This window comes from Seriola dumerili, unplaced genomic scaffold (assembly GCF_002260705.1).
Source record: "Seriola dumerili isolate Sdu_G_001 unplaced genomic scaffold, Sdu_1.0 BDQW01000674.1, whole genome shotgun sequence".
NCBI lineage: Eukaryota > Metazoa > Chordata > Actinopteri > Carangiformes > Carangidae > Seriola > Seriola dumerili.
Genome location: NW_019174929.1, coordinates 400962 through 413156, shown reverse-complemented (window position 1 = coordinate 413156; position 12195 = coordinate 400962). Strand labels below are relative to the sequence as shown.

Here is a 12195-nt window from a genome sequence, read left to right as displayed (position 1 = left end):
TGAGTGATTATGTGATAATTTAGCTGCTAATTGTTTAAGATCACCTCAGTAATGTTTAGTAAACCATGTAAGAGCTTCAAGAGGCAACGCTTTACAGCTTTATTCTCCTCTTCTTGTGAAAAAGATAACTCCTTAAATATAATTGTTACAGGAAACTTGTGTGTGATAATCTCTGATGTGGTTTTCTTGTAAGATATCTTCTCACTGTAGAGTGTTGGGTTTAAAAACAAGTGGTAATGGCACAGTCTCAGATAATTCTGTTATGCAAGGAGAACAATCTGAGGATGTGCTGTCCAAACCACTTTGACCTGAGGCTAGATATAGCTATTCATTTGGACTAACTGTCAGCTATATGCAAGTCTTCAAACCAGAGCTCATCAAATATTGAAGGTTTCTATTAGTGGAGAATTCAGACTGCAGAGCAGTGGAGCTCTACAGCATCTCTGCCAATACAGCGATGGCTAAAGGTACATTCACACAGTGCCGGGATTTGAAGATTGAGGCTTTGACCTCTGTGTAAAGCACTTAACATAAACTTTGTTATAAAAGGTTTGAAGTGCATAGCTAAGACCAAGCTTCTCTCCCCTTTTCTAACTGGTTCCTTACACACAATGAGATTACATCACACTGTACTGCTACTTTAAACTCCCCTGTGAGTCTCCAAGTGTTGTAAAGCTAGTTTAAGTGAATAACTGGGTTAAGAATGGTATTCTTCATCCATTTAAGCATGGACGACAAGCTGTTAAACTGTATGTGAGACAGACCACTTGAAAAGACTTCACATTGACTAATTAGGAGAAAGCTGCAGGAGCATTTGATGCAGCTCTGACTACAGAAGAGAACATGTGTTTTGAGTGTGGTACTCCATTCACATTATTCAGGTTAAAAGAAATAGCCAGGCAGCAGAAACAGCAGTTTTCACTATGCACAGAAAATAATTGAAAATGGTTGACCTGCAGCCTGGGCGTGTTTGTTTTGTCTGTTGTTTACAACAAACAATGACAACAGTAGTGTCAGTGAGCAGAGTGTGCACCCACGCGGAAATGTAAGGGAGAGAGCTTAATGTTTGATCAAAATAAACACAGTGAGATGCCTGTCAGGGAGAGGAGGGCGAGGATGATGATGCTGTTATCTGTTTTTAACAAAACACTTGGTATAACTTGGATACCATTTTATATTACAGCCCACAATCTACAGTGTCATTTTGTTGTATGAACCAGGTACCAAAACAGTTACCGGTTCCTGCAGGTACAGAGAAAGAAAACAAGGAAGTAATTATGGTAAAAAGGAGAGACCACAGAATGATGAAAAAGTAATATAATAACATATGGATGAAGGTGGATCAAACTAAGCTAATATTTAATGAGGGATCTAGTAATTATTATTTTATTTCTTTTGATGACATGGTTAGAATAAGGTATTTTGCCTGCAATATTGTGTATGGCTGTTTTTTCTTGTGAACACCATCACTACCCTGACAAATACCCAGCATTTACACAATATAAAACTATTTCCGCTTTCCTCTAAAATGCCCAGTTGATATTTATTTGTTCTCCATCATCTGGTTTTCTTCCTCCACATTTACACATTTACATTTAAATACCAGGAGCAATTTGATTTTATTAGTACCTTATTATATATTATATATATTGTACCTTATACACTGTAAATAGCAATAGACAGGAGCCGTAGATAGCAATCAATTTTAGTTTTCATCCATTGGACCAATCACAATATATGGTACCAATATAGTAATCTCCTTAATTCAGGTTATTACAATGTCTAATAATTTGAAAAACAGGTTAATTTAAAACAGCACTGCTAATCATTAGGGTTAAAAAAATATTTATAATGTTGTGGTTAATGCTGCTTTTATTTACCTTTTGTGCATGTGCACTGATTTACTGAGCTTAAGTCTTGCAGAGCGTTATACACGTCCTCTCATCACAACACTGCAAAGATATAGCAAGTCCTACCTGTCCATTCCTGGAGCCATGATGGCGCAGTGGAAGTTTATGTCATGATAAAACTGCCCTGTCATAATTGATTTAGCCTGTGAGCGACTCTGCTGTTCTTCCTGCAGTTCTGATAACAAAGACCTACCTGTCTGTCCAGCTTCTGCTGTCGGAGGTTGGTCCCCTCGTCATCTAAAGTGCTTCAAAGAGAAGAGCAGAGAAAGGGGAGATAATGGTGTTAAAGCTATTTAAGATGTTCATTGTACAATACTGACATTTTCCAAACTGTTTTCATTAATTCACTTACTACTGCAACAGCAGGTTAAACACTGTATTTCAACTTCATTGCCATAATATGTATGATAATGAAGCTTGTGGACTCCAGGAAACAGTGCATTTGTTTCTGCTGCAAGACATTTTGTTTTCACATTGAGACCTAACTACTCCACACTGAAAATGGATGGGGTCATAATTCCCTGGAAAACAAAAACTAAATCTAATAATTCAATAAAAACAACCGGCAAGAAGGCATTACAAGCCTAGAGTGACTGGAGGCGCATGTGCAGAGCTCCTCGCCTGTTTCAACAGAGATTAAGTTAAACTGCAGAGAACAACAGTGTCACTGTTATTCTTTGAATCCATGGCTCACACTTAAGGACTCTTAAGTAACTGTATGAGCGAACATATGGACAGCAGCGTCTGTCACAAGCGAGGTAGAGACAAAGGTTCTAAGGATAGTGGGTGTCATATGCTCTACAGACTCTAACGTCCTATGAGGCACATTTATGATTTTGGGCTAGATAAATAAAATTCACAACTCCACTTGACCTGACCTGACATTCCTTCTCATAGAGGATCGAATGTTCACCCACTGTTGCCAGAAAGATAGCTGTTAGATTTCATACTTCCTTCCTTTGCTAAGAACAGCACTTCGTCTTCTCAGCTTCACAATGGCCTCAGTTTTTTTTACAGTGGAAAAGATATCAAAATACAGCTGTTCTTCACCTACACACTTCACCCTTAAAGAGAGAGGACTAGATAGATGAAAGAGACTTTGTGTGTTGTGTATCACAACAAACTACATGAAGCAACTTCATTGTTAGCGACAGTATTTAGCCTCTGAGTCCTACTAGTATAAGTGCTTTCCACCAGGTTATCCCGTCAGTGTTGACAGATGCAACTATCCATATGTACAATGATATTTTTTTTATATCTCCCAAAACCATTCTTGTGTCCTCTGCAGCAAACTTAACATCTGATGCAAAGCAAAGACAATACAAGGATAAAATGAGGATTCATTGCAGGAATACCACTGCGGGCAGCACAGTACACAACGGACTGCACAATATCAAGCACACATCCGATCTCAGCCTGTAAAAAGATTCTCTGAGCAGATTGTTCTAATGCAACTGGGTAATATCTTCCTCTACAAGAACACCAGTATTGACTTGAACATTATTTGATTTGGTGGTGCCCTGCACCCAGACATAATGTCACTGGCCTAAGCAAATGCCTAGTGGTCACTGTAGCACAAGCAATGTTGGTACAATGAATAAATGATTTCAGCTAGTTGGCCACCATTTCTCTCTCCACCACAAAATACTAAGTGCCTAAGTGCCTCTTAAAGCACCCATACAAACACACATCAACATATGTATTTTTTTCAGTGCAGCCTTCTGGATGTGATCATTTATAAACAAACAAATATAAATGGTTGTATAGTGACTAAATGCACAAGAGCAGAATCAAAGCACAAGCTACAGTATAATAACCACTTTCAGAACATGTAGTCACATCACATTGTTTGCAGTGGAAAGAGCATTAAGCAAATGTTGTGCCATATAAAGGCAGGGATGCAGCTATTTATTCATTTGTTATTTTCACTCATTAACTAATTAACTGTTTGCACTGTTTGCAGTACAACTAGTGGAAAATGCCCATCACATTAAAACTTTGCTTTGTCTGACCAACAATCATAAAATCTAAACAGATTTTGAGATAAAACGGGTAAAATCTTACATTTAAAAGTATTTGATATTTTAAAATCATGTATTACATAAAGGAGTAATCAAAAATAAAGACACTGATTAATTTTCTTTTTTAGTGAACTAATCAGTATACTGACAAATTGTTCCACAGGTATATGAAATTTCTGCTCAGGTGCTGCTCGATGTATGATGAAAGGATCGTTAAACCAGAATAATTAGGTTATTTCCCACTTCCTGACTTTCAGAAAGGACTTTCAGCTATTCTCATTTTTAGCAGGTACTTGAAATTACACTCATGTTGATTTAAAGTAGAAAATTAGCACTAAGGTGGCCATTGACTGTACCCTCCCTCTTTCAGTTTCCACTGATTGAACAGATTAATTTACAGTGACCATTAATATACCTGTGGTGTGATGGTGTGGGAGTTTGTTCATCTGTCTGTTTCTTTAGTTGTGCATAAGTGAAACTCATCTAGTGTGAATGACAATAGATCAAGCACAGCAAAATGACAACAAATCAAATTATGAATGTATTTGTAATAACCTCTCTTCCACAAACGAAGTTATAATTTGATAGATGCCACAGTTAAATGTCGTCTCCATGCCGACAACAGCACTTCATTTCCACATTTGACTTTTTCTTGTATTTGTGTTATTATGCAACGTTATTATTTTTCTAAGTGATAGAACCAAACCAGATTTTTGCATCATAGCTTTTTGATATTAAACACATTTCATGTAGCATAAGCATCAGGCATTGGTGAACCTGCTGCTGCTAGCAGAATTTTCCTGAAGCCCCCACTGCACTGCCTTTTGCTCTTCTCTGCAACAAACTGCATTTACTAAAAGGTGAATAGATTAATCACTCATTCACAAAAGAACAGTGTATTTATCCACCACCAGGGATTGGCTGGTTGCTCTCTTGTTTCCACTTTGCATCCAGTCCTCCGTTTTCACCGCCAGAGCTTTTAATCACTAGCGACAGACTCACTGATTGTTCCTTCAGCCCCTGTGGCCGAGCATCTCAGAGACCCCTGAGAAACCTCAATGGTTCCTAATTAGAGGGCAATGAGAGATTTCCTCCAGAAGAGTTGGAGAAAATGAGCCAAAGCAGAAGAGAGAAGGAGGAAAGATGGATGGTACGAGTTGTCTGCTGATGTATGAGAAGTGCAGCACTTTTAAATATGACTGAAATTGCTTTGTTTGATAAAAATTTAGATTTTTTTTAACATGTAAATGCAGATTGTTTTTCCTTACACTGCTTATTCCATTTCATTCATTCTGCCGTCTAAAGGATATTGTTTCACTATGTGCAGCCTATGATGCAAGCACCTTCTGCATATTCTTAATAAATGTACAAGTTTCTTATTTTAAAAGCCAAGTTTTACTCTCAACAATTAAAAAAACCTGTCATGCATAAAGATGTAAAATGAATGTTACATCCAAGGGATAAAAGCCCATACCGGTGTCTGTATGTATTTGCATTATTAGTTTTGTTGATTGTATGCTATTTATTTTATATATTAATTGCAGGGCTGACAATTAAAACATAATTAAAAGTAGAATGCATAATGTTATAATATAATATAATGTTACATTCTGTTACTTGTCAATTTGTTATGTGTCAGCTTCTGTAATGGCGATTATGGCAAATCTCTTTTCATTTACCATTATTTCTCAGTGGTGCATGATAAATAAACCAGGTGCTTTGTCAACATGCTTGATGAGCATTTTTATTCTCCTCTGTCAAAAGCCAGAAAGTAACAGTGACAGTCAGTCCAGCATGTAAAATTAGTTAATGAATAATCAGTCTACCTGTATCTCTGCACTACTGACTCTAGTTTGATGACAAGAGCCCATACAGATGCAATAAAAAAGTATTTACCTCCCACTCTCTATCAGACGTACAGACAAACAAAGCACTCCATGCCTGCAATCAGAGTAATCAAGTGTGCGAATACGCATCAGACAGGAATATAATGCCACAAACAGAGCTGTTCCAATGGAGGTCAAACAGCTCATTATCGTGGAGAGTCTCTGGTCACTCTTGTCCTGCAACACACTGATGGTGACGTTTGCAGGAAGCCTTAATTTCTGTTAAAGGAACATAGTTATTTACTGTAACACAGTGCAGCTGAAAACTTTATATAATGACCAGGTATAAGACTAACAAACTGAATTCCATCAACCATGACACACGAAACTTTCCAAATGAAGCCTGCTAATCTCTAAAACTTCTAAAGTTCTCAACACTCATGAAACAACACGGTGCAAGATGATCAAAAACATCAAATGTGAAAGTTAAAGTCTCTGCACTGAGGTCAAACACAAACATGAGCAACCATACGTCATTTGTCCCTAACCATGGATACGACCCATGGAGTGCGCCAGAGGCAGGTGTACCGGACCTTATAATAATAAATAATAAATAATAATAAACATACATTTAAGGTTGGGTAAAGGTCACGGTTTGGTAAGGTTAAGACAAGATTATGGTTTGGGCTAAAATAAGTGCTTTCCTTAGGTTAGAGGACCTTTGTTGTCATGGTTACAACACTAAACATGCAGTTAGGGTTGCGAAATGGTAAGGGTAAAAGAAAATTGCTGACAGTCAGTTTCACATAGGAAATGAACAGCAGTCTCCTGTGTGAAAATCCTGTGTTTTTTCAGCCTCCAACCTAACGAACGCTGTTGCTCTTTATCGGTCACCTGAATTGTAAAATTGAAAATGTATGTGTAAAGTACTATTTCTAACATTATGAAAGCAGAAAATAAACCATTTGTAAAGATCAAATTTTGACGTAAAAGTTAGTTGTGCTGTCACATAGCCACTATATTTAGAGTAAAATGTACTCTGGAGAATGTCAGGTTCAAGACAGCACTACTTACAATGATGCTGCAAAATTTTCCTATAAGAAATTGTAAATTGCAAATTTCATCTTGTTCATTATTTAAAAAAAAAACTTGAAACATTTAAAATGTTGATCTGTTATACAAAAACAGCAGATTTCCCATTAACTCAGTGAGCCACAAGTAACTTTGGCACAGCTGGGTGGAGGAGAGGGATTTGACAATTATCAGTCACTGAAACTCTGCTTCACACCTTTAAAATAAAATTTATATGCATCACCAGGTTTTATATGTGTGACAGTCTTTGGCTGATGATTTTGCAGCAGCACCTGGCAACACTGGAGGACAATCCAATACACACACAGAGACACATTCAATTTTCATTTGCATGGTGAATTTGCATGTCCCAGAGACGTGGAGAAGAACTACTGTGCAAGTACAACTGCTGTTTCTTAGTGGATTTCTGTGTTTGTGAGATGTCTCCTTCATTTTGTTCATTTCTGTGAATGCATGCACTGTATATCTCTAATGAGATAAGAGAGCTACACAGTGCAGCTGTCTCCTCGAACTCTACACAGAGGACCCTGCATTTTTCATGGCAGATTCACGGGATGAGAAAAACTGCTCATTGAGAAACCAGCAATCTCTCTGCCCCCGCCCTCTCACTGACACTCAAATGGCATACTTCAAGAGATAACTTTTGCGTTTTCCAGAAGTTTAAACTAAAATCAACACAGATCACTTACTGCTGTCGTCCTGATGCAGTCTCATTCTGAAATTCATGAACTGCCACTGTAACTTATAGCAACCATGAGCGAGCCAATGGCATCAAAGTAAGCAGGGAAACCATGGCAATGGGGGTGTTCAATCAGAGGAAAGAGCCAGCAGCATCAGTACTGCACTTGGTATACAACAAGAGACTAAAAGCTCATTAACGCGCCAATTGTTTCTTTATTTACAAAAACAGTCAGTTGCCACAGATGGTGGGAGTACATTCTCAACATGAAGCAATAAAGATCATTTTGCAGCATGCATGCAGACGTGCATATAAAATACACAGATTCACCCACAGAGGCAGGAACTTCCACTGTGACTTTAAAGAGAAACAAATGGAAATATGTACTGATATGAGTGTTTTCCTACAGCCTTCATTCATAACGACATCTCAAAGAAACTATTTTGAATCCAATCAAACAGTACTGAATCAAATTATGGTCAGTTTCAAACACTAACAGTTTAATAATGATGAGGAAAGATAATCTTTTTCTCGGTGTGAACCGAATTGAGATCCTAAGTAGTTTATGCAGCTGAAATTCTGGGATTCACTTTTGCATTATTTAATTTTTTCTCGTAATACTCCTTAAAAAAAAAAGACCCTCAGTCTAAAATATAGATCTGTATGAGCTGAATTTTTCCATATTCATAGTAACAAAAACCAAATTGCCAATATTCATGATTACATATTGTTTGCTTTTATTGTGCCAATTCAGTGTTGGCGTTATCAGTCTGATCTCCTTGTCAGACACTCAGACAACTGAACACTCGCTCAGATATACACACACACACACACACACACACACACACACACACACACACACACACACACACACACAGATGCACACACTGCTTCAAAAGATGAACACTGTGCCCTTTCCTGTGTTCTCAGGAATGTGGTACAGTACCTGTAGGGAATCCAGTCGGAGGAGTGCTTGGAGCTCATTCTGTATCAATCACTCTGCCTGCTGCTGCCTAACTGCGAGGCTAATGGCCTGCAACAGCACCAGTGCAAGTGGCTACGGGGTCTGAGGACAGCGATCACAGCCAGAGAGCCCACATCGCCTGTTCATCCTCTGCACACAGCCCTTATATCCCCAGCCTGCCTGTGTTTCTTCGTAATGTCCTCTGGCTGTGGGGCAGCGGATGACTAACAATCCAGACAGATAGTCGCACTCCTCAGTCATGCACACTGAGCACATGAAATAGCCGTTTTCTTCTCTTCCATGTGTACGCTTCCAGTCAATGCCTCTCCTCTTCTCTTCTCCCCATCCACCGTCTCTGCTCCTGCTCTGCGCTGGCTCTGTAGGCTCTATCTAAATCTCCCTCCGTTTCTTGCCCTTTAAATCCCCCCTCCCTTCCTTCTTCTCTGTCAAAATCTCGCTCTCTACCTCTTAGCTCAATCTATCTCTCATTATCTCTCGTGCAGCATCACCTACAGCAGCACTGAGTGCAAAGCCTTAAGCAAAAAAAAAAAGGAAAAAAGGTTATAGAGAATCCCCTTTGTCTTGCCTCTTTGATATTCCTTCTATGCTATTTCTGTTTAGTGCCACCCCCTTTCTCTGCTGCAATCATACACACATGCTCTCTCTCTCTCTCTCTCTCTCTCCCTCTCGCTTTTTGACACTTTCTGCATCCTTCGCGCACGCTGTCTGTGCTGCATGAGGCATGTAAAGCAGGGACTCAGATGTGTTTTCTCGACCATAATTTATTATTCTCTCAAAGTGAGAGGCATTAGCATATGACTGTGCAGAGTAGTGTTAACAGCCTTTAATTCAACACTCTCTACAGCCAGACAAAGGCACCCTGTGATAGTGCCACAGCTCTGAACCTCTCTCACACACATCTGCTTCCGCCCTCCTTCTGCCGCCCCTCACTGTCACCACACAAACACACATCACTCACTGTGTTCCCGGGGTTATTCAGGAGTCCATCTTTAGACAGTTATACCAAGCGGCTTCCATGTAAAACTGCTGAGTTTACAAGCAATTTGATTCATGTCAACTCTATCAACATGCAAGTATCTATAGCTGTAAGCGTGTGATCCACGCATGTACTGATTTTAAGAAAGTGAAATCATCTGAAACAATTCTGAAAATCATTTGAGGCGGAAAATCTATTACTTATGGGTACAGATGAAAGTGTCTTGCCATCTACCGCCTCCCTGCAAAACAGCCTCAGGCAAAAGCTTGTATTTGCTGGATTTCATCATCTATGTGTGTTGCACCAATTCCTGAGTAATAGTCACATGGATTTAGGACATTCAATGCACCAAACCATTCTGAGATACACAAATGCAATCAAGTGTGAGCACACACACACACACACACACACACACACACGCACACGATTGCTAAGGTGTTTGTTATGTGTTGAAGTTTACGGTGTCAAGTTCATCCTCCCAAGGTCAGAACTCATATGATGTACTGATCAGATTAGACACACTGTGTTACATGATCAAGATGTAAACATAGCATTCAGCATTGTGCAGAAAATTTAAGCAAAGACGACTCACAACAGTGGAGTTGCTATTAAGGGCATTCAAGCATCCTCTATCCATTATTTATTGAACGCCTAAAAACAAGCGTCTCTATGATAGAGTTCAGTGGGAGACTGCCAAAGTAAACTAGGAAGAAAAGCCAACAGAGAAATAAAGACATTTCTGTCTCAGTAACATGAAGTCCATGACAAAAATATTTATTGTAAGTTAGAGATTTATGTGTTAAAAAACAAAAAAAAACAACAAGCCAAAGCTAACAGAATGTGCCTGCATGATAAATAACAATTAATGACTTACATTTAATATCTACAGTGCTGGGCTTGTTCCTAAAATATAAATTCTGATCACACACACTCACTACTAGTTCTAAAGATGTATCGCTTTAATTTCTTACCTTATATTATAATATGTTGTATTTTACACAAGGCAAAAAGGTGATATCAATCAAGAGAGATTTTGAGGGGTTTTCAAAATATGTCACTTTAAAATTGTTTTGCACAAAACCTCCTGTTAAGGGACGCTGACAATTAGATTGAAATGAAAAGCAACTCTTTTCCTCAGGTAAACTGCTAAATATACTGTATAGTCCATCCATTAATATATGTAAGCAGTACCAGAAGTTGATTTTACCCTCCTCCGGAACTGACAGCATCAGCGCCGACTGCAACTGCTTTACTGAAAACATAATGAAACATCGATTGCATTCTCTAATGGTATGGCCTTTCAAAAATGTCAGGCCACAAAGGTGCTTTGTTTTCACTCAAACAGACAGAAAGTGTTGACGGAGCGAACGACAGTAAAATAAATCGGCTTTCATAAAATTTCCAAAACAGATCGATCCCTCATACAGTGCCTCACCCACCATGTCGCAGACCACCATTGATGTTTCAACAAAATAAAGACCTGGGCAGTCGAGTTTTTTTTAAGACGATTGAGAATATACCGGTAATGGGCATTTGTTTTTTTTAATCTGGGTACTGCACTGGTAAGTTATTTAATAAAAGACGTTTTGTTAGTCTGCTCTGTAAAAAGAAGAGTTAAATCCGACTGTGTTAAATTACTGAGAAACATGTTGACAACTGTTTGTATTTTACTGAAGTGGGCAGTAAAGTCAGATGTCCCTCCTACACAGCGCTGCTGCTGTTTCTTCTGCAAAGTATAGAACCGTAATTCATCCACTACACAAGAAAAATCCTGGTCTTCCCCCATCAAAATCAGAAGCACTAAAAGAGAGACTGCAGTTTTTATAACACAACTCAGGTGACTGGATCTTTTTTTTATTTCTATTTTTTTTTTTATCTTTCCTATAAGGCAACTTCCATTGTGATGAGCAAAGAGAATCTGCTAAAGAAAAACAACCTGCATCATCAATCCTCCTCGCTGCAATTTGGGAAACAGCATGGCACAGTAATAAGGGGGACATCTTGTTAAACTAAAGTCCCCTTGTCAACAAGCATCAACTCTGCCTATGCCCTTGAGCAAGGCACTGACTCCCTATCCCCTCTGACTGCCATATGAAGTAGCAAAAGATAACATAATTCTAGGCAGAGAGTACGAGTGTACGACTGTGACAAATGGAAGTTACTAAGGATTGGTTGTAAGACAAATGTAGATGTGGCTTCTAAATCACTCTGTGCTCCTCATCAGCTGCTGTGATGAAAGTGGAGGTAAATGGAACAAGCCATTCAACTGAGGAACAGGTGTAAGCACAGCACCGTGTTAAATATTTGATGCTGAAGGGAGGACTTTGAAGTTTGGTTTTGGACATGAGAGAGTTAGAAGTGAGAGGCAGACTGACTTTCATATAATTTTGTTAAGACAGAAGTGTATTCTCTGTCCTACTAGACATAGCAAACAAAGTGTTGTCCTTCTTTTTTCCCCCCTGGCTTTGTAGCCATTACAACATTAAACAGCAAATGATAAGATCTTCTTGACAAATTCAATTTTTCCAGTCCAGAATTTGCACAGTTTTCCCAGAGGCATTTTATTGTTGGTAACAGGAGGCAGTATTAGTAATTATAATAATGGTTCTGGCACAGAGGGCACACACTGATGTGAAAATGGATCTCTGGCTTGTGTCTGCCTGTCTTAGTCAGACTGGCTGAAACGCAGCTGCAGAGCACAAGGCC

General features: G+C 38.9%; 1 protein-coding gene across 3 annotated transcripts in view; it reads right to left on the bottom strand.

Annotated features, from left to right (window-relative positions):
* The window catches only part of tub (tubby bipartite transcription factor), a 40041-nt gene that overhangs the window by 12512 nt on the left and 15334 nt on the right, over positions 1 to 12195 (bottom strand). For 2 of the 3 annotated variants that reach the window (XM_022765347.1, XM_022765348.1), the window contains exon 2: positions 2104 to 2155. In XM_022765347.1, coding sequence (XP_022621068.1) covers positions 2104 to 2155 — 52 coding nt within the window. Of the gene's footprint in view, positions 1 to 2103; positions 2156 to 8474; positions 8910 to 12195 lie in introns of those variants that run through there. The other variant, XM_022765349.1, reaches the window with a different exon arrangement.